This window comes from Microtus oregoni, unplaced genomic scaffold, assembly GCF_018167655.1.
Source record: "Microtus oregoni isolate MIOR12 unplaced genomic scaffold, Mior012 000029F_ref0000214, whole genome shotgun sequence".
Taxonomy (NCBI): Eukaryota; Metazoa; Chordata; class Mammalia; order Rodentia; family Cricetidae; genus Microtus; species Microtus oregoni.
Window position 1 is genome coordinate 15,881,474 of NW_024543088.1, and position 22,981 is coordinate 15,904,454.

Sequence of the window (22,981 nt, forward strand, 5' to 3'; positions counted from 1 at the left end):
GGAAAACCTGAGGCTCAGAGAGCTGGGCTGACCTGTTTGTTTACAGTGGTAGAAGGAGGGGCAGAGCTGGGGTCTAAATCCAGTTCTCCTGACTTGATAAATTCTTTGTGCCCAGTTGGGGACTTTCCTAGCTCTGTAGATACATCAACAGAGAAGGGGCATCTCCTTCCCTAGGAGGGTCAAGCAGCATGCTGGCTCTTGGACAGGGTATTCCCCACCATGTTAATAGCCCTCCTTCTGGACAATAATGCCTTGCAATCATATTCTGAACTACCCTTCCCATTTCCCTCCTGGGGCCCTCTAGACTCTAGTTCCTCTGAAAGGGCACATCCTTTTACACTTCCTCTTCCTTGCACTCTCCCTCCAATAGTTGAAATACTGTTCTACCTCCCTATTCTATCCCTGCTTCTGGAATTCCACTTTTCAAAAGGCCATGTCTTGGTGGTGACCTGAATTCAATTCCTGGCGCACAAATAAAGGTTGATGGGGAAAAAAAACTGACTCCACAAGGCTAAACTCTGACCTCCACACATACACTATGCAGAGAGAAAGAAAAGTGGGGAGACAAACAGGCGGACTGACTAGAATTGTGCAGGTCTAGTGAGGTAGCTACTGCTGCCATGAGTTCATGAGTGTGATGACCATGTCATGTACAGAAGACAGCATTCACAGCTCTCCTCCCCTTTCTCCGGCTCTTACAATCTTTCTACATCCTTACCTAAGCTTGAAGGTAATGATATAGGTGTCCAGTTTAGGACCGAGCACGCAACAGTTGCTTGTTCTCTTCACAGGAATCCATCAACATATCCTCATGGATGACAGAAGGGCTTGTAAGGCCCCACCACCCCAAATGCACCAGCACACTCACTCATAAATGTAGTAGGGTTTATACACACACATACACACATGCACACACACACACACGTGTGCCATGGTCATGCCACGCACATGTACACACGCACGCATACACTCACACACACATCCATACATGCACACACACATGCATGGGAGCACACATACGCACACGCGCACACACACGGGGAGGGAGGGATAGGGTTGGAAGAGTGATTTGGTGAAAGGGAGGAGTAAGATAGAATGATGGTGGGTGGACTTTCAGTAAAGAACACGGCAGCAGGAGCATGAGGCCTATGTTCACATCACATCCTAAGTCCAGAAGCAGAGGATCAGTGAATGCTGTTGATAATTCACTTTCTGCTTATTACTCAGTTCAGGACTCCAGCACATGGAATAGTGCCACTCTTGGCTAAGGTGGGTCTTTGCACTTCCGTTAACATAATGTAGAAACTCCCTCACAGCCATGTCCAAGGCTTGTTTCCATGGTGATTCTGGCCCCTATCAAGTGGATAATCCACATTAACCATCACAGTAGGTCAGCTTATGATGGTAGATCCTCATAAATGAGCTAAGGGTCTCATAAAAGAGACTCCAGAGAGCTGCCAAGATGGCTCCATGGATAAAGCTGCTTGCCACCAAGACTGACAACCTGAGTTCTATCCATGGAACCCATATGAGAAAAAGAGACACATTTCCGCTGTGGCATTCCTCCTCCTCTTGCTTAACTAAAACAAACAAATAAATAAACCCCAGAGCTGGCATAGTACCATAAGTCTGTCGTCACAACACTCAGAAGTAGAGGCAGGAGATTCCGACTCAGAGTCAACTTTGGCTATATATTGAGTTGTTTGGGGCCAACTTGGGTTAGATGAGACTCTGTCTCAGAAAAATACAACCAAAGAGGAAGAAGGAGGAAGAGAGAGAGACAGAGACAGAGAGACAGAGAACATACTGAAGGGGACCTGAGTTTGGTTCCAAACATATACAGAGGGCAGATCACAATCTCCTGTAACTTTAGTTCAAGATGATCTGATATCGCTTCTGGCCTCCTCGGACATTGCACTCACACACACAAACCCACACACACATGTATACACATAACTAAAAATAAAAACAAAATCTTTTTCTTTAAAAAAAGAGGAGAGACTCCAGAGAACTCCTTGACCCCTTCCAGCCTGTGAAGACAAAATAAGAAGAAATAATCTAAGACCCAGGAAGCAGCATCCCCAGATACCGGCTCCTACTTCCTCTTCAGCTTCCTGAAGTCCTGAATTGGGAGACATCAGGACTTTTTTCTATTGTCCTGGAGCCACTGTGTCTGTGACCCAAACAGACTGAGGTTGCTCTATTGGTCAACGTATGGGCAAGTTTGGTGGTGGTAGTGGGGCTGGCAATGGGACCCAGGGTCTCAGGCAAGCTGCAGTCCCGCCCCCTTGGAAATGGGGATGTGTATGCTTGGAGCTAAGTGTGTCCTGTGTTCTCTCACGTTTACAGGGATAATTGCTATCATGTTCCATCACCATTGTACCACGGCCTCATTTGGGGCTGACATCCTGTGAAATTCTTCCCTCAAAACAGGTGAGCAAGGGACTGGAGAGATGGCTCAGAAGTTAAGAGCCAGCCGGGCACGGTAGTGCACACCTTTAATCCCAGCACTCAGTAGGCAGTAGGCGAATCTCTGTAAGTTCAAGGCCAGCCAGGTCTACAAAGCAGGTTCCAGGACCACCAAAGACACACAGAGAAACCCTGTCTCAGAAGAGGGAAAAAAAAGGAAAAAAGGTTAAGAGCTCTCTTCTAGAGGTCCAGAGGTCCTGAATTCAATTCCCAGCAGCCCCATGGTGAATTACAATCATCTATAATGAGATCTGTTGCCCTCTTCCGGTGTGTAGGCAAGTAGACACTGTACACATAATAAGTAAATAAATCTTTTAAAAAAAAAAAAAGCACAGTTGGGCAACATAGGCCTTCTGGGAGCACTGTTTTGGCAGTAGTTGTCACCTGAGAGGGACAGAGAGGATCTCAGGTCATCTAGAAAGGTCACAGCAGTACCTATGAAGTTAAATCTAACAAGGAAAGGCTGAACAACAGGAAACACTCTGCCCTTGAGGCTGAGTTATCTATATCTGACAAACCATGTAGATCTGCAAATCTCTCTCTCTCTCTCTCTCTCTCTCTCTCTCTCTCTCTTTCTCGTCCCTCCATGTCATGGTGAGTGTGTAGATGTCATAGTGAGTGTGTAGACGCCAGAAGAATACTTCAGGAGTACCCCTCAGCATCCACATTCTTTGAGGCAGGGTCTCCTCTCAATCTCTGCTGCTTACTCCCAGCTAGTGTTCAAGTTTCCAGGGATCCTCCTGTCTCTACCTCCCATCTCATTGTGGAGTGCTAGGGTTACAGATGTGTGCTACAGCATCCAGGATCTTTTCCATGGGTTCCAGGAATTCAAACTCAAATCCTCCAATTTGCACAGCAAGCACTGTACCCACTGAGCCATCTCTCTAGCCCACTGTCTGTAAATCTCGACTGATCCCATCGTTAGAATAGAAGATGAGCACTGGGTTAAACCTCACCCTGACAATTCACAGCAAAAACACTACTCATTCTTATTCTCTCTCCTTCTCTTCCTCCTCTTTGTTTCCCCCTTCTCCTCTTCATCTTCTACTTATCCTCCTCCTAGCTTCTAACATCTCTAACTTGCTATGTAGCCGATGATAACCTTGAAATTCTGAGCCTTCTGTTTCTACCTCACAATATAAAGAATGAGTGTTACACACCACCACTTCCAGTTTCTGCAGTACTGGGAATTGAACCAGGGTCTTATGCATGCCAGACAAGTACTCTACCTATTGAGCCACATCCCCAAGCCCTCACTGCTCCATTGCACAGCTGAGCAAACCAAGTTCCAGTCCTGGATGTGCCTTGAATAAGGACATTGACATCAAAATATACAGCACTGCTCCTAGGCCAGGTTGGCACCTTCTAGCTGTGTCAATCAATGCCTCTCGCCCCACACTTTTCTGGGTGATGACGACTGCATCCTGTTCCCGTTTTTTCCTCCTGAGTCAGAGAAGAATGGTCCTCATATGGGGTGCTCCACAGGGCCATGGGGTTATATAAATCTCAAGGCAGAGAGGGGGTGGAGAGTGGGGAGTCAAGCAAGCGGAAGATGGCAGGAGAGCCAGAGCCCCAGAGGCCAAAGAACCATGGTGAGGCTGGGCACCTCTGAATGCTTTCAGGGGAGCTGGGTCCAGGATCCAGGATGATGTGGGCCTGGCCTCCAGCTCGGGGATGAGGGAGGTCAGCTGCTGTGTTCTGTTCCATTATTCAGAGGAGGAGGTCACATTTGAAGTCCAGAAATTTACTGAGAACGACCATGAGGGTCTCATTTGCAGTTCCAAGAGCATACCAGGTACTGGGGTGATTCGGGGGCAGAGGTGTTGGGGTGCTCTGCAGAATTAACACAGCAGAGCAGGATCTTCCCCTGGGACTTCAGCTTTGCCCATCTGTCCATCCTGCAGAATATCTGACCCGAGTCCCCTGGCTTCTCCTGCTTCTCATCTCTTTGAGTATCTTTGTGCTGATGTTGGCCACCCTGGTTCAAGGTCAGTCAGGGCAAGGCTGGGGAAGTGGGGCTGGAATGTGGAATCCTTTTAGGTTATTTTGTTTGTTTGTGGCATTTTTTATTTTGTTTGCTATTTTATTTTTGCACTTGTTAAACAAGAACTCTAGCACAGGACACTAATTGAACTTTTAGATTTTTCCCCTGGGATGATCTTTGCCTAGCCCCCAAATTCACCAAAGCTGGGACACCTAAGCTGCACATTCCTCATTCCATCTGTGACCAGGGGCAGTTGACTGTCCCTCTCCAAAATGGGACCCGTCCTCCCCTTGTTGCTGGACTTGGCACAGCCAGATGCCGTCAGGGCTCACATAGGGTGTGGGTGTGCTCTTCTCTCTTGCAGTTTCCAGGATTCGTGGATGCCCACAGAGACTGATCTCAGATAAGCAGGGGAGCTCCAGCTTGGGTGAGGGGCAACTGGAGCTCTGAGCGGGAGAGGACTCTGAGGTTGTGTGAGGTGGGCAAGCATGGGCACAGGCATGCTGCGTGTGTGGCAGGATGAGGGAGGGACCTGTGTGAGGTCCTGTGTCCCGGCAGTGTTTGGACTAGCAGGATCTGAGACTCAGTGTTCTAGCCTGTGAAATGGGCTCCTGGAGTCACTGTGATCGACAACAGTGATCTCGTGGGTCCAGTTCTGCACCAGGCACACAGTTGAGGTTTGATTGTTGCAAACTTCTTCTTGTAGTTGCTGTTCCTCAGGAGCTGACACACTCCATCTTGGAGAAAGTCCAGCAGCAGCTGAATCAGATCAATGTCTCTCTGGGTGAGACTCCAGGGCCCCAGTTAGAAGGAAATTGAAGGGTTATCAGAGGGATTGGCATCCACCTTCTGGGGCTTCCACTGAGGCAGGCAGGATAGAGCACAGGGATTGTGGCCTGGGTTTTGGGAGCACTGAGTCGGTAGCTGAAATAGAAGCCAAGCCCCGGGCTCTAAGGCCCAAAACAGAGGGGAGAAGGGAACTCAGGAGCTGAACTCATGTGGCCCCACTGCCCTGTTTGCTCTGTAGCTGGCCTGTGCCGGCCATGCCCCTGGGAATGGGAGCTCTTCCAGGGAAGCTGCTACCTCTTCTCCCGGACTCTGGGCAGCTGGGAAGCCTCAGTCGCCTCCTGCCAGAATCTTGGAGCCCACCTGGTGATCGTCAACAGTTTTGAAGAGCAGGTAATGGGGCCACGATAATCCTCCCATCTTACCCATCCGAGGCATTGGATTCCAGATTGGAGGCTGTGGGGTGTGGAGATGCAGTCAGAGAGGGCTTCCTGTAGGAAGAACCACAATGGAGTGGAGAGGTCCACATGAAAGGCAGCTTGGGTCTAAAGGGAGTCACAAAAGTTTTGAGACATTGTGTGACTCTCTTGGGACACGCCTAGGAACTAAGATATACATGAAGATATTTCCATGTATATGCATTTTAATCCGCACCCATGGCATACATTCGCATGCCAGTCCACACAACTCGACCAGCACTAGGCTTGAGTGCAGAAAAAGCTTGTAGGGGAGGCAGGAAGAGTGGGAATAAAGATGGATGATGGAGGTGTCTTTCTGACTCTTTCCCCCTTCCTCCCACCTCCACTCAGCAATTCCTCAAATACTTGCACATCAGAAAGAATGGACTCACCTGGATCGGCCTCAGTGATCACAGACATGAAGGTTCCTGGCACTGGGTGGATGGAACACCACTTGGACTCAGGTGAACACTCAGAATCCATGGCCCAGAGACAGTGGGCTGGAAGACGGCCCTCATCCTAAACACAGCCTTTGGTACTGGAACGCACCATGGCTGTTTCAAATTCAGGACCCCACATCCCTGGGCATTCTTTTCCTTGAGCCTAAAGCCAGTTCCCCAAAATCTGCTTTTCTGTTTGCTGGGATGATTCTCACGGAGGTGTGGTTAGAACTCACATTTTACTAAGCCCTGCCCTAGACTCCTGTCCACTGGCTTGGTCCTCAGACTTTGTCCATGAAAGCCCAAGATGGGTACCTCTGCAGTGGCTGGGAAGTGGGGCTCTGGACAGGATGGCTGTCTCTGATAACTAGTAATGTTTGCAGCTTCTGGAAAAATGGGGAGCCCAATAATGAAGGGGATGAGGATTGCGTGGAGCTGTCAGAAGATAAGTGGAATGACAAAAGATGTGCCGCGAAAAACTTCTGGATCTGCGAGAAGCCCTCGGCTCCCTGCCCTGGTCACTGAGAATCTGCGCTTCCCCTAGGCACACAGGCAACTTGGGGGCATTCTGCTCTAGTTCCAGCCACCTTGTCCATCCCTGGAATCCCTGCTCTGACTCCCTTGAGATCCCAAGAGAGTCCCTTGAGACACCCTCCCCTTCAGATCTTCCCTCTTCTTCTGTGGATTATCTCAGTTGCTCTTCCCAGCCCATGAACCCCTCGGTAGTCACTGAGTGACTGTGTCTGGGTGTTGCTCAATGACTCACAGTTTGCCCAGCACAAGTGAGTCTCTCTAGAGTTCCATCCCCAGCACAGAAATAAAAGAATGAACAAATAATTAAATTCATATATGGCCTGATGTGTTCCATTCCGTGGATGCTGCTCTGGACATTGTCTTCATTAATGATGCTTTGAAATATTTGATATTAGCTAGAATATTTGTGTCTACAACACTTTTGAGTTGTGAAGCAATTTTTTTGTTTGTTTGTGACCTTGAACTTGATATGTAGATCAGACTACCCTTGAACTCAGAGATCTACCTCCTTCTGCCTCCTCAGTGCTGGGATTAAAGACTTGCATCGCTATACCTTGAAGAATAAGTTTAAATTGGGGGGGGGAGGTGGTACTCTACACCCACTGAGTACATTCATGTTCATTTATACTCTCATAGTCTCTCCGTGGGTGTGTCTATCTCTCTCTCTCTCCCGTCTCCACATGTCTCTGTTCATTCATTAATGAACAATTATTTATTCACAACCCCCCAAATGCCCTTGGATAAAGTCTTATGATTTCATTGTTTAGAGCACTTCCCCCAGGTTTCTTGCAGCCACAATAACCGACACTCACAGACTAGGGGGGCTAAAATGCCACAAAAGGCATCTGATGTTTCTGGAGCTCGGCATATCCTCTGCTCTCAAAAGAAACCTCTGTGGTCTAGTCAGGAGTCAGGGAGTGACCAGCCCTCTGGGTTTCCCCGCAGGCTGCACAAAGTCATCCTCAAGGTTTTCCCAGCCACAGGCAGAAACCCAGACCACACTTCCCACCTCCTCACCTTGCCTTGGCTGGACCTTCTGCCTGTCATCGTGTGCTTCCTCCACCTCCCAAACATCTATCATGTTCTCAAGAGGCACACCAGTGTCATCTAGGTGATCTGTTGGTCCCTCCTGGCACTGCAGTCCAGGGGAAGGAAAAGGAGCCCTACACAGCACCTCTCAGCTCAGGAAAGCTGTCTCCAGAGCCTGCTCTCACCCCAGCCAGGAAAGCTCCTTTCCCTGGTAAAGGTTCAGCCTCCCCCTAGCGTCTTGAAACCTAGGGGAGTTTTTCAGCATCGCTGAAGAAAATTCTCCCTCAGTCCTCTGGGTGGCGCCCGACATCATGGAAAGCTCTGTGTTTGCTCTGCTGCCTCTGGCCTCCTCAAGGCTGCCTAGCTTCCCTCACTATCCTCAGGACACAACAGAGTCCCAGTCCCTGGAACAAGGCCCTCCCACTCCCTCTCTCCGCACTTGCCCAATGGCCTGTGCATCTCCTACCTTGCTGCCTGTTGCTTCTTTTTGGAGTTAGAAAGAATTTAGCTTTTTTATATCAAAATTATGAAACCTTGAATACCTTAGAGAAACTGCAATTTTAGAGTCCTTGGATATTTTAGACAAATTTTACAATTTTAAAGAGGTTTTGGATGTCTTAAAGAGGCTGGATTTTTAGACAAGAGCTAGTTCCAGAACAGGCTCCAAAGCTACAGAGAAAAACCCTGTCTTAGGGGGGAAAAAAAAAAAGTTGGATTTTTTGTTGTTGTTGTTGTTATTTGTTTTATTTTTCTAGACAGGGTTTCCCTGTGTAGTCTTGAGTGTACCAGAACTGTAAACCAGACTGGCCCCAAACTCACAGAGATTCTCTTGCCTCTGCCTCAAGAGTGCTGGGGTTAAAAGCATGGGTTCCCATCACCACCCAAGCAAGAGGCTGAATTTTTAAAGCACTGTGGGATTTTAAAAGCTGAAATATTTTATGCTGTAACGATAATATTAATATGAGATCTTGAAGATAAACAGAAAAGGGAGACTGTTAAGGTTTAGCAACAACTGTGCTTGTACGTCAAGTTGACAAAGGGTCAATTGCCCCGGTTGGTATTTTTATCAACTTGAAACAAGCTGGAGTTATCTAAGAAGAGAAAACCATGATTAGAAAATGCCTCCGTAAGATTTGCTATAGGCAAGCTTGTGGGGTATTTTCTTAATTCATGACTGGTGTGGGAGGCCCAGTCAATTATGGACCGTGCCACTGCTGGAAAGACGTCCTGGTATATAAGTAAGCAGGCTGAGCAAGCCAGCAGGCAGTGTTCTTCCATGGCTTCCACTTCAGTCCCTGCCTCCAGGCTCCTGCCTTGACACGGACTGGGATGCGGACGTGTAAGATAAAACCCTTTCTTTCCTCAGCTTCATTGGGCCATGGTGTTTTATCACAGCAGTAGAAACTCTAAGACAGCCGCTGCATTATTTCTCTTGTTTCTGGAGAGAAATGTCTGATAAGAGCAGACAGAGTTTATTTTGGCTGGTTGTTGGAGGCTGCAGCCCACCATGGTATCAAGAACGCACGAAGGAGCTGGTTACTTTGCATTTGTAGTTAGGAGACAGAGGGATGCACGCTGGTGCGCAGCTCGCTTTCACAGTTCTGGCATTTTTCTTCAAGGGTGCAGTACAACCCTTTGGGTGGTGCTACCCACCTTGAGAATAGGCCCCCCCTCCTCAGTTTAGCTTCTCTGAAGACACCTCCAGAGATGATGATGACTATTCTTGGTTGTCAACTTGACTACATCTGGAATGAACTATAGTCCAGAAAAAATGGAGGGCACACCTGGGAGAGAGTTCTTTCCTTGGTTTGAAGTGGGTGAATCCACTCTAGTCCAGACCTTTACAGTAGAAAGACAGAGCCTTTGAATCCAGATCTTGATGCAGAAAGGCACATCTTTAATCTTGCCCATACTTTCTTCTGGAAGCCTATATAAGGGCATGGAAGAAGGAAGCTTTTGCTCTTTGCCTGCTTGCTCTCATCTTGCTAACAAGTTCATTCCTTTGCTGGCATTAGAGCCTACTTTCTTGGGATTCCAGTGTCTAATGAAGACCAGCAGAGATATTAAACCTCTTGGACTGAGCAACTTCTGGATTCTTGGAGTGTGTGTGTGTGTGTGTGTGTGTGTGTGTGTGTAGAAAAAGAGAGAGAGAGAGATTCATTCTATTAAGTTCTGTTTCTCTAAAGAACCCTGACTAGTACAGGTTTTGTTTTGTTTTGTTTTGTTTTGTTTTGTTTTGTTTTGTTTTACCAGAAGTGGTCCTTCTTGGCCTCCACATCAACTCCTGCCTCCAGGTTTCTGCCCTGTTTGAACTCCTATCCTAATTTCCTTTAATGATGGACTACAATGTGGAAATATAAGTCAAATAAACCCTTTCCTCCCCAACTTGCTTTTGGTCATGGTGTTTCACTGCAGCAATAGAACCCCTATTTGGATTCTAGAGACAGCATTTTCTTTACTTGGGTATGTTTGTTAGTCCAGCCCATAAACCAAATGACTCGGAAAGCTGGTAGCTTTGTGTGGCGCCTGGAGCAGGAGACAGTTCTTCAACAGGTCTAGGCTACTGTGCAGGCTATTCTACTACTTGAATCATGATCCAGCAGACCTGATGGTACCTGAGGTGTAGGTGGCGAATAGGAACGCTGTTTGGAGTCTTTGGCAGGCCCCTGTAGGTGAACCACAAAGGAGACTTTTGAGGTTGGGGAGCAAGGCTCTACCATCATCTTCAGACAACTACTCTTCCTTTGAGTGACAGCTCTTGACCTGCAATTATCTATGGGAAAAGCAAGATGTCATTAGGAGTCATTGTATTACTGTTTAGAACAATAGGACTTGGTTTTTTTTTTCCCTAGGCACAAGTCCTGTCCAGTCTTATGTTCTTGGACAGCTGAGTAACTTCAGTGATAGGTTCTATCTCATAAAGTGGGCCTTAAATACAGTCAGAGATTAGTTGGTTACTCCCACAACATTTGTGCCACTAGAGCACCAGCATATCATACAGATAGGTCACATTATATATCACAGGATTTGTAGCTGCAATAGTGTGTGCCTTTTTCCTCTAACATGATGCAGAATACCTTTCAATACCATGAATACTTAGTCAGTAGTGGGCGATGGCTCTAGTCAGGTCCCAGCTCAATTTCTCCATTTCCATTTGATAAGTATTATCTTCAACAACAGGGCCTTACCATCAGTTCACGGAGAGCAATCAGTAGCCTTGGCAATCACATGAGATGTTTGGGGGTTTCCATGGGACCCCTTAGGCCAACAACTCAACTAGATGTAACCCATTACCATTACTGGAGGTTTCACATAGTGACGTACGATGTCTAGTTGGGGCATTGTCTCACTCATTATTTGGTGACTCCATTTAGATTTCTTTCATATATGTATATATTTTAAGAAGCTTTTATAAGTAGGATTCCATGTGACCCCTCAAATGGCCCTTAGTGACAGTAATCCTTTCCCATATTCTCTTCCTTGCCCCTTTTACTCCCCATTCCATATTTAGTCCTCCTACTCCAGGACTGGTGACCATGTCAGAAGACCAGCAGGGGACAATTGACTTCAGGGGATCAGACCCACCAGGAAACAAACCTCTGTTGGGGGAATATCAGATAGGCAAGGCCCAGAGGGCTTCAGCTCCAGAATGTCTCTTAATACAGTTATGTCTTTATATGTTTGCTGCTGCCATTTTTCTTTGCTATCTGGCATGGTGTGAATGGGCCCTTAATGTAGTCTTGGAAATAACCAGTTCTACTGGACATGTTTACCTGTGGATTATTATGAAGATAATTACCTCCGAAGCTGTACTGTTTAACTAAAGCAATGATTTTATATGATAGTAGTGTCAGTTTAAATAGAATTTTGATGATTGAGGGTTTTATAAACATATCATGGGATTATGATAGAGGTTAGTTTAGTGGGAAAATTAACATAGGTAATGGTAGGATAAAATGTTGCCCCTGCCTCTGATAAAGCAAAGGCTTCAGAGGATAAAAAATAAAAAAAAAGGAACTGTCACACAAAATTAGTTTCTTTTGAGGAGCTGTACACAATGTGGGTGAGTCCTAGAAGCCCAGCTTGGTTAAATTCTTTTAATCTTAAAGTTGAGAGATATGTTCAGAGGTTTCAGAGTGCATCACAGCTGAAACAAAGCTTTAAAAAGTAACTTAAGATTAGATTGATATGTTTTTGTGAATAACTTTGAGGTTAAAAACCCAAGAAAGACAACTCTTTCTTTAAAAAGGCAGAGTTGAGTGACGGACTTGGACAGGGAACAAGAACAAAGCAGCCCAATTATTACTAACGGATATGTCTTTCTTGCTAGGATAGGTTGGTGATCAAAGCTAATGATGAATTTCTCATACCCATTTCTGCTCTTTGCTTCCTCATATAAAAAAACCGTTGAGTGGATATTCACCTAAAGATTTAAAGTAGAGATGACTGATTATTTTTCATATATAAAAGTTTAGATTTGTGATTCTTCTAAGATTTCTTGTAAGGTTATGTTTTGAGATAAATAATAAAATGATTGGTTTTTTCTTTGTAACCACAAAATGCAGCAAAAGAGGATGAGAAAAATATTTTGCTTGCTCACACTCTGTTAATCTATAACAAGTTGCTTGGACATGAATGTATGTGGGTTCTTGTTTTTCACCTGCATTACATAAAATGTTTAATCATGTGAGGGATATGGAAAACATGCTGTGTTTACTTGTTTTCATTGTAATCATTCACTTGAAAAATGGAATGTAATTTTGTATTGCTTGAAAGATTTTGCTGAAGTATATAAGCTGTAAGGGGAAAAAAAGTTAAAAGGAAAACATCAAGAATAGAGTAAAGAAACAAGTGGAACAGAAGACGATAGAAAAACCCTAATAGCGTGTGTGTGACTGTGTGTGTTCTCCCTCTCTTGCTGGCCCCAGAGAGTTAAGTTTCACTCCCTCAGACAGAAAAGCCCAGCTCTGTCGACTCCGCAGGCTCCCCTCAAGTACTGTGCTACTGGAGGCTGATCCTCACAGTTGCAAAACTTCAGTCTGCCCCTGCATAACTATATTCTATGTCCCTTTCCTCAGGAGATCCTTCCCTCTCCCCATACTGTATACCTCACCTCTGTTTTACAGACTGTAGCCTGTTTATTGAAGACTTAACACTGACATCACATATGAGTGAATATATACCATATTTGTCTTTTGAGGTTTTAGTTACCTCTCTCGGGATGGTTTTTTTTCCCTACTTCCATCCACCTGAGAATTTCATAATGTACATACATACACACACACACACACACAACCAGCACCATTTGTTGAAGACGCTAACTTTTGTCCAATGAGTATATTTTGCTTCCTTGTCAAAACTCACGTGTTCATAGGTATATAGACGTATGTCTGGGTCTTTGATTCAATTCTGTTGATTCCTGTGTCTGTTTTTATGCCAATACTATGTTGTTTTTATTACTATAGTTCTATAGCACAACTTGAAATCTGGGGAGGTGATATCTCCAGCTGTTCTTTTATTATTCAGGATTGTTTTGGCTATCCTAGGTTGTGTGTGTGTGTATGTATGTATGTACATTATATATAATAATATATAATTATATAATATATATTATTTTTCCACACACATCATAATTTTTAACTTCATAAGTGAAAAATAATCTTTCCAATTTCTGTGAAGAATTGTGTTATAATTTTGATGGGGATTGAATTGATTGCTTTTAGTAGGATGGCCATTTTTGCTATATCAATCCCACCTATCCTATCAGTATGGGAGATCTTACCCTCTTCTAATGTCATCTTCAATATCCTTCTTCAGTGTCTTTAAAGTTTTTATTACACAAGTTTTTTACCTGATTGATTGGAGTGATTTCAAGATTTTTTTTGAGATTATTATGAAAGGTATTGTTTCCATGATATCTTTGTCTATCATTTGATATATAGGAAGGCTACTGATTTTTCTGCATTAATTTTGTATCCTGATACTTTACTGGAAGTGTTGATCAGCTGCAGGAGTTTCCTGGTGGAGTTTAACCTTTATGTATAAAATCATATCATCTTTAAATGCTCTTCTTCTTGTCCTACTTGTTTGTACTTGATCACCTTCAGTTGTCTTATTTCTCGAGCTAAGAGCTCTATTATATATTGAATTTATACAGCAAGAGTGGACATCCTTGTCTTGTTCCTCATTTGAGTGGAAACAGTTTTTCTATGTTTAGGTTGATATTGGCTGAGGGCTTGCTGTAAATCACCTTTATTCTGTTGAGGCATATCTCTTGTACCCAGCAGTGAAACAATCCTTTTCTATGCTATGAATAGGTATTACTCTCATTGGTTAATAAAAATCTGACAGGCCGGTGGCTGGGCAGGAAGTTAGGCAGGAAAGCCAAACTGAGAATGATGGAAAGAAGAAGGGTATAGTCAAGAGATGCCAGTCAGCCACCCAGGAAGCAAGACATGCTAGAAAGCCACAAACCACATGACAATACACAGATTAATAGAAATGGGTTAAATTGAATGTAAGAGTTAGCTAGTAACAAGCCTGAGCTATCGCCTGAGCGAATAGGTAATATTAAACCTCTATTCAGTTATTTGGGACTAGACAGTCAGGATAGAAAATGTTTAATTATACTATCCATAGTCTCTCTAGACTCTCTAGTATCTCCAAATTCTCTTGCAGAGAATTTTGTCATGAAAGGATGTTGGATTTGATAAAGGTTTTTTGCATCTAGTGAGATTGTCGAGTGTATGTGTGTATGCGTGTGTTTGGTCTATCTATGTGGTGGATTGTTTATCAATTTATGTATGTTGAACCCCCATCCCTTATCTCTGGGATGAAAGTCAACTTGATCATGGCAAATGATCTTTTTGATGTGTTCTTGGATTTGGTTTGAAAGTATTTTAAGAATTTTTGCATCTATGTTCATAAGGGAAATTAGTCTGTAATTCTCTTTCTTTGTTGAGTTTTTTGTAGTTTAGGTATTAGGGTAACTGTGGCCTCATAAAAAAAACAGGCAGTGTTCCTTTAGTTCTTATTTTGCAGAATAATTTAATGAGTACTGGTGTTAATTCTTCCTTGGAGGTCTTGTAGAATTCTGTGCTAAAACCATCTGACCCTGGGCTTATTTTGGTTGGGATTCTTTTAATTACTGTTTCTACTTCACTGGGGGTCATCGGTCTATCTAAATTGCTTTTCTGATCTTGATTTAATTTGGTAAGTCATATATATCAAGAAATTTATCCATTTCTTTTAGGTTTTCCAGTTTGGGTGGAGTACATGGATTTTTGGAAGTGTGTCCTCATGATTCTCTGGATTTCCTCATTTTCTTTTATTATGTCTTCTCTAATTTTATTAATTATGTTCATCTCTGATTTTGTGGATTTGAATCTTCTGGTTTTTAGTAAATTTGGCTAGGAGTTTGACAATCATTTTGATTATTCATTTTATTGATTCTTTGTTTTATTTTTGTGGCTGTTTCTACTGATTTCAGTCCTGAATTTATTTCTTGCCATCTACTTTTTTGGGGGTATTATTTTTCTTGTTTTCCTAGAGCTTTCAGGTGTGCTATTAAGTTACTAGCATGAGAGCTCTCCGTGTTTTTAATATAGGCATTTAGTGTTATGAACTTGACTCTTAGAATTGCTTTGTGTCTAACAGTTTTGGGTATGTTGTATTTTCATTTTCATTCAGTTATAAAGCCTTTAATTTCATTTCTGTCTTGACTCATTTTTCATTCAGTTTCCATAGTTTTACGAACTCTCTCCTGTTTCTGTTGTTGATATCCAGCTTTAACCCATGGTAGTCTGAAAGGATCCAGGGTGTTATTTCAATTGTCTTATATCTGTTGAGACTTGCTTTGGGTCCAAGTTATATGGTCAGTTTTGGGAAAAGTTCCATAAGGTGCTGAGAAGAAGGTATATTCTTTTGTGTCTGGATGAAAATGTTCTATAAATATCTTCTAGGTCCATTTGATTTATGATGTCATTTAGTTCCAGTGTTTCCTTGTTTTGTTTCTGTCTGGATGGCCTATGTATTGGCAAGAGTAGGGCACTGAAGTCATCCACTATCACTGTGTGAGGGTCAATATGAGCTTTTAGCTGTAGTAGTGTTTCTTTATGAACTTGGGTGCGCTTGTATTTGGTGCATAAGTGTTTAGAATTGCAGTATCTTCTTAGTGGATTTTTCCATTGATGAGTATTTAGTCCCTCCCTATCTCTTCTGATTAGTTGTGGCTTGAAGTCTATTTTGTCAGATGATAACTACACGAGCTTGCTTCTTGGCTCCATTTGCTTGGAGTACTTTTTCTCATCCTTTTACCTGAGATGATATCTATCCTTGGTGGTAAAATGTGTTTCTTGGGTGCATCTGAAAGATGGATCCTGTTTTCTAATTCAGTCTGTTAGTCTGTGTCTTTTTATTGTGTAATTGGGACCATTAATACTGAGAATTATCAGTGAGCAGTGTTTATTGATTCCTGTTATTTTGTTGTTATAGTGGGGTTTTTTAACCTCTCTTTTGGCTTGCTGTTTTGAGATTATTTATTCTTTGTCTCTTCCTAGGTGTATTTAACTGAAGTTTTAGACTAGTTTTCTTCCTAGTGCTTTTTTGTAGAACTAGATCTTGCTTAAATGTGTTTTTATCGTACAATGTTGTTCTTTCTCCAGATATCATGATCAGTATTTTTGCTGGATATGTTAGTCTGGGCTGGCATCTGTGATCTTCTAGAGTTTGCTTTTAAAGTCAGGTATTATTTTAATAGATCTGCCTTTATGTTATTTGGTCTTTTTCCTTTGCAGCTGTTTTTGGTTTTTTTTTTTTTTAAGATTTATTTATTTATTATATATACAGTGTTCTGCCTCCATCCAGAAGAGGGCAGCAGATCATTATAGATAGTTGTGAGCCACCATGTGGTTGCTAGCAATTGAACTCAATACTGCTGGAAGAGCAGTCAATGCTTTCAACTCTCTGAGCCGTCTCTCCAGACCTGCCTTTGCAGCTTTTAATATCCTTCTTTTATTCTTTATGTTTTGTGTTTTGATTGCTATGTGCTATGTGCTATCTCTTCTGGTCCTGCCTGTTTGGTGTTCTGTATGCTTCTTGTACCTTGACAGGCACCCATTCTTTAGATTGGAGACTTTTTAATCTATGATTTTGTTGAAAATATTTTCATTGCCTTTGACCAGGGTTTATTATCCTTCTTTTATTCCTATTATTCTTAGATTTGGTCTTTTCATAATGTCCCAGATTTCCTGGATATTTTGTGCCTGGATTTTTTTTAGGTTTAATATTTTCTTTTATTGAGAACATTCTGCTCTGTCATCGACACCTGATATTCTCTCTTCCATGCTTTATAAACCTTTGGTGAAGTTTTGAAGTTTTCATTTGTCATCCTAAATTTTTCATTTCCAGTTTTATTTGAAGGACCTTGGACATATTCATAATTTTAAGTTTGAAGTCTTTGTCTTGTGCTTCAGCTAGATTAAATTTATCGGAGTCTACTGTAGTAGAGTTACTGTGCCCTGATAGAGGCATATTGTCTTGGCTATTTATGTTTTGTGTTTTTGTGTTGAGGTCTGGGCATCTGGAGTTAGGATAACTGAGGTGTTTCTAGCTGTTAATGTCTGGTCTTGTCTTTGTTGAGTGGGTGTCCACACTCTGGTTAATGTTGCCCTCTCAGGATCATAGGCAAGTGAGGTAGCTGTGTTGTCCACTATGTAAAGAATGCTTCTGCACTTTGGTGGGTGGCAGAGAAAAACAGAGATGGGCAAGGAGAAAGAATTAGGGGGATCTAGTCCACACAAAGACGCAGGCTCCCCAGGGAGTGGAGTTGTGGTGAGAGGAGGGACTTCTGAAAGTAGGCCGAAGTAGGACAAAGAATGAGTCTGGACAGACAGGGATGAAAGGTCTGGGGACCTAGGTGTGTACCAAGGGGTGGAGTCTTCTGTGGATGGGGTTGGAGGGGAGGGTTGGCAACCACAAGCCGGGCTGGGGATGAAACTGGAGAGATCATAATAGGAAGGACAGGAAGGGTAGTGAAAACCCTCTACCCAGTTCCAACCCTGGGATCCACTGGAGGGTCCCTGGTAGGAAATGTTTCTAGGTGTCAGTGACTGGCACAAAGCAATAGAGATGGGCTAGAAGGAAAGCTGAGAGGGTCCACAGGAAGGAGCTAAGCCAGGTCTTCTGGAATATATCTTGGCATAGCAAGGCTTGACAAACCTATGGCCAAACTACACTAGATGGGGAAAACAAAAAGCACATCCCTAAAATCAGGGGCAGCTTTCTGCTCTTTCCACTCTTTACTCAAAACAGTGCTTTAAGTCTCAGCCAAAGCAGGGGTCTTTATTTATGATTCCATACATAAAGGGCCCTAAAGACTCCACAAGAATGTTCTGCAAAGTGGATAGATCTAGAAAACATCATATTGAGTGAGGTAACCCAGACCCAGAAAGACAATTATCATCACATGCACTCACTCATAAGAGGTTTTTAAACATAAAGCAAAGAAAACCAGCCTACAAATCACAATCCCAGAGAACCTAGACAACAATGAAGACCCTAAGAGAGACATACATAGATCTAATCTACAAGGGAAATAGAAAAAGACAAGATCTCCTGAGTAAATTGGGAGCATGGGGACCTTGGGGGAGAGTTTAAGGGAGGGGAGAGGCAGGGAAGGGAGCAGAGAAAAATGTAGAGCTCAATAAAAATCAATAAATAAATAGAAAAGGAGAATGTTCTGCAAAGTGGCATATAACATACAAAAATCAGTTTCCCTTATGGCAATGAAATCTATGCTGAGAAATAAATCAGGAAAATAAACCCATTCACAATTGCCTTTAATAAAAATGAAACAATACCTTGGAATAAATCTAACGAAGAAAGTGAAATTCCTCTAGAATGAACTCTAAAACAGTGAAGAAAATATAGCAGACAGATCTCATGGCTCCCAATATCATGGCTCTATAAAGCCAAGTCTGTGAAAACAGCTACTATATCCAAGCAGGTTCAGTTCAATGCAAGCCTCAATTAAAATGCCAAAGGCATTCTTCACAAAGATATTTTAAACAGTATTAAAATGCATATGAAGGCAAAACAGAGAAAAGATGCCCAAGGCAACTGTGAGTAAAAGGAACAAGGTTAGAGCCATTGCCATACCTGATTTCAAGCCGTGAGTCCTAGTGACGAAAACAACATGGTATTGGCACAAACACAAGACACGCAGACCAACAGAATGGAAAAGAGAACTCAGGGCCCGGTGAGATGGCTCAGTAGGAAAAGGCACTTGCTGTCAAGCCTAATGACCCAGGTTCAATCTCTGGGGCCCACATGGTGGAAGGAGAGATCCAATTCCACACATTATAGTGCCTGCCAACACACATACACAGTCTTAGGGCTTGCTATTGCTGTGAAGAGACACCGTGAGCACAGCAACTCTTATAAAGGAACCGTTTGAGGGTGGCTCGGTTACAGTTTCAGAGGTTCAGTCCGTTATGATCAGGAAGGGGAGCGTGGCAGCGTACAGGCAGCTGCAGTGCTGGAGCTGAGAGTCGACTGACACCCTGGGAGGTATCCTGAGCCTAAGAAACCTCAAAGCCTGTTCCCACCGTGGCTTCCTCTCACAAGTCCACACCCCTTCCAACAGACGTGCCTCCTAACAGTGCCACTCCCTATGCAGTTTTGAGGGTCAAATACATTCAAACTATCACACACAATAAATTTAATAAAAAATTTTTAAAGAACCTAATTGTAAGCCCACACAGCTACAGGTACCTGATTTTCTCAAAGACAAAAATGTATATTGGAGAAAAGATATTTTCAACAAATAATGGAGAACTGGATGAGCTCACACAGAAAAATGAAAGTTTTTCTACACAAAAATCAACTTTACATAGTCCAAAGGTTTTTTGTTTGTTTGTTTGTTTTGTTTTTGTTTTGTTTTGTTTTTTGATTTTCAAAACAGGGTTTCTCCATATAGCTTTTGGTTCCTGTCCTGAAACTACCTCTTCTAGACCAGGCTGGCCTCAAACTCACAGAGATCCGCCTGCCTCTGCCTCCCGAGTGCTGGGATTAAAATAATTACTCATGTATGGATGTTTTGCCTGTGTGTACGAATGTATACCATGTGCATGCCTGGTGCACACAGAGGTCAGAAGAGGGCATTGGATCCCCTGAAACTGAAGTTACAGATAGTCGTGAGCCACCATGTGGATGGTGGGAATTGAACCTGGTCCTCTACAAGAACTAGTGTTCTTAGTTTCTGAACCATCTCTCCAACCCCAATGGATCAAAGATTTTAATGTAAGACCGTACATAAACTCAGAATGTATTCAAAGGAAGAGTAGGCAACACACTTCAAGATCCAGGCACAGGAAGAACTTTATGACTAGAACTCCAGTTGCTCAGGGAAATAATTGACAAATGACACATCATGAAATTACAGAGCTCTTGTACAGATTTTTAAAAAGTGAAGAGACAGTTACAGAATAGGAGAAAACTTCTACTCACTGTAAACATCACAGCTGGGATGGAAAGGGAGCCAGGGAATACCACAAAGTCGCTGTCAGCAGAGCAGCTTGCAGCCCCGCCCCAGGGAAAGGTTTCCCCAGTGTCACAGCTCTGCTCTAGCAGGGGAGGGTTTCCCCAGCGAAGCTGTAACAGTTCTGCTCAGGTCCCCTGGATGTAACAGCTCTGCCCAGCCTGTGGGAGGATTCCTCAGCGAAAGTGTTACAGTTCTGTTCTGCTCGGCTCTGGGGGAAGCTGCTGCTCCGTTCCTTCTACTCCCATGAAAGTTATTATTGCTCTGCTTCATTCCAGTGAAAGGAGACCTCACCCAAACCTCACTCAAGGGATTTATTGGGAGGGAAGAATCCAGGAGGGTGGCTGCCTCTGCCAGGGTGGAAAAAAGCAGCTCCTGACTGAACAGGCACAGGGCTTACATAGGGCTTCTTAGGGCTGGGGTTTATCCCGGGTGAAGATTTTCAGGGTGGGAATTGGTTGGATTTCGATTCCCGAGTTTGGATAACTCAAGAGATTGACTGGATTTCGTGCTCAGGGATTGGTTGATTTTTGTGCTGAGTTGGTGAGGGACAAAGTGTGTTTCTTTGGCTCTGGTTACAAAGCAAAAACGTGTTTCTCTCACTGGCCTTTTTGGCTTTTGGCTCTGGTTTCAGGGCCAATGAATTGGCTCTGGTCTCAGGGTCAGGGTGTGTTTCTTTGGCCTGGTTTCAGGGTCAGGGTGTGTCTCTTTGACTGGCCCTTTTACCCTATACTCACGATATATCTAGCAAGGGATTAAGATCTAGAGCATATAAAGAACTCAAAAAACTAGAGGCAGGGAGTGGTGTCATACACCTTTAATCCCAGCACTTGGGAGGCAGAGTCAAGATCTCTGTGAGTTTCAGGCAAGCTGGGGCTACACAGTGACAGGGTCTCACTATCTAAGGCAGTAAGAGTAATGGTGTTGCAGTCATGAGCTCACAGCAGCTATGGCTGCCTGCGCCAGTCATGTACAAGTCTGAGCTTATCAACAGTCAGTCATGGATAGGGTCCTACCTGTCCCAGATGAACTTTGAGCTACTGGTAGATTCTGAGAGAATTGGCTCCAGTTGAGTATCTGTGGTAAGCCCACTAGGATCTAATGTATAGCTCTATACCCATGACCACTCAGACAGCCCTGCATAAACTCTGTACTCAACAAACAAAACAAAAAATGAACATGGGAAAGGGATCTGTAGGGATGGGAGATGACAGGAGACAAGGAGTTTAAAGAATAATCAGAATGCTTTATATACATGTCAAATAACAAATTCAATTAAGTGGGCTAATAAAATGAGCAGACAATTCTCAAAAACAGACATACAAATGCTCAATAAAAACTGGGGAGTGGGTACATGATTCAGTAACTAAGAACAGTTCCTCCTTTTGTAGCGGGTAAAAACGGTTCGATTCCCAGCACTCACGCTGCAGCTAACAACTGTCTTATTCTAGTTCCGGGGGATCTGCCTCCTTTTTCTGGCCTCTGAGAGCAGTGCATACACATGGTATACATGCACACATGCACATAAGACTAATATAAATATTTTAAAAACTATAACAAATATTCAACTTCACTACCTATCAGAGAAGTCCAAATTAACTGCATTAAGATTTTTAGCTGACTTTATTAATCATCAAGAACAGAATTACAAGAGCTGAAATGGTTGCTCAGTGCATAAAGAATTTGAGTTCAGGGGCTGGAGAGGTGGCTCAGCGGTTAAGAGCATTGCCTGCTCTTTCAAAGGTCCTGAGTTCAATTCCCAGCAACCACATGGTGGCTCACAACCATCTGTAATGAGGTCTGGTGCCCTCTTCTGGCCTTCAGGCACACACACAGAAAGAATATTGCATACATAATAAATAAATAACTATAAAAAAAAGAATTTGAGTTCAAATCCCCACAAATCACATAAAAGTCAAGTGCAGTAGTGGGTCTGTAATCCCAGGGCTCTTGTGGGAAGATGAGAGGCAGACACAAAAGAATCCCTAGAAGCTCACAGGTCAGCTACGCTAGTGTTCGCTGCAGCAAACAACAGAGACCCTGTTTCAAAAAAAAAAAAAAAAAAAAGGTGGAAAGCAAGACCCAACATGTGAAGTTTTCCTCTCACATCCATGAATGCATCCACACTCATACATGTAAAAGCATATGCCTACACATCATACACACCAAAAAGAAAAGAAAAGGAAGACGAAGAGATGGAGGAGAATAAAGAAGAAAAGAAGGGGCTGAGAGTCGTTCTGAGGATAAGAGTCCTTACAGAAGACTCAGATTCGGTTCCCAAAACTCAAGTGGCAACTCAAAACTATCCGAATCCCACTTCCAGAGGACTCAATGCTCTCTTCTGTTTGCATGGGCACCAGGTATGCACACACACACACACACACACACACACACACACACAGAGGCATGTAAAACTCACATACACATAACAAAACTAAATCTTAAGCAAGCGAGGAAGGAAGGAAGGAAGGAAGGAAGGAAGGAAGGAAGGAAGGAAGGAAAGTCAATTCAGGCAGTTGGTGCACATCTTTAATCCCAGCACCTGGGGCAGAGAGGCAGAGGTCTGTAAATTCAAGGCCTGATCTGCATCGTGCCTTCCAGATGAGCCAGGGCTACATAGTGAAACACTGTGTGTGTGTGTGTGTGTGTGTGTGTGTGTGTGTGTGTGTGAGAGAGAGAGAGAGAGAGAGAGAGAGAGAGAGAGAGAGAGAGAGAAACAGGGGCAGAGAGACAGAAAGACAAA

General features: G+C 43.4%; 1 protein-coding gene across 1 annotated transcript; it reads left to right on the top strand.

Annotated features, from left to right (window-relative positions):
* Positions 1–4,021: 4,021 nt before the first annotated feature.
* LOC121465151 (CD209 antigen-like protein C) lies at positions 4,022–6,955 on the top strand. Its single transcript, XM_041678344.1, has 8 exons — positions 4,022–4,061; positions 4,184–4,264; positions 4,374–4,457; positions 4,818–4,880; positions 5,160–5,237; positions 5,481–5,632; positions 6,049–6,161; positions 6,521–6,955. The coding sequence occupies exons 1-8, from the start codon at positions 4,022–4,024 to the stop codon at positions 6,660–6,662; spliced, it is 753 nt and encodes a 250-aa protein (XP_041534278.1). The 3' UTR covers positions 6,663–6,955.
* The last annotated feature ends 16,026 nt before the right edge of the window (positions 6,956–22,981 follow it).

Excerpts from the sequence above, each read along its gene's own strand:
- LOC121465151 (XM_041678344.1), top strand. The coding sequence starts at position 4,022 with ATGGCAGGAGAGCCAGAGCCCCAGAGGCCAAAGAACCATG. Across the intron at positions 4,265-4,373 it reads CAGTTCCAAGAGCATACCAG|AATATCTGACCCGAGTCCCC; the intron begins GTACTGGGGTGA and ends TCCATCCTGCAG. Across the intron at positions 4,458-4,817 it reads GTTGGCCACCCTGGTTCAAG|TTTCCAGGATTCGTGGATGC; the intron begins GTCAGTCAGGGC and ends TCTCTCTTGCAG.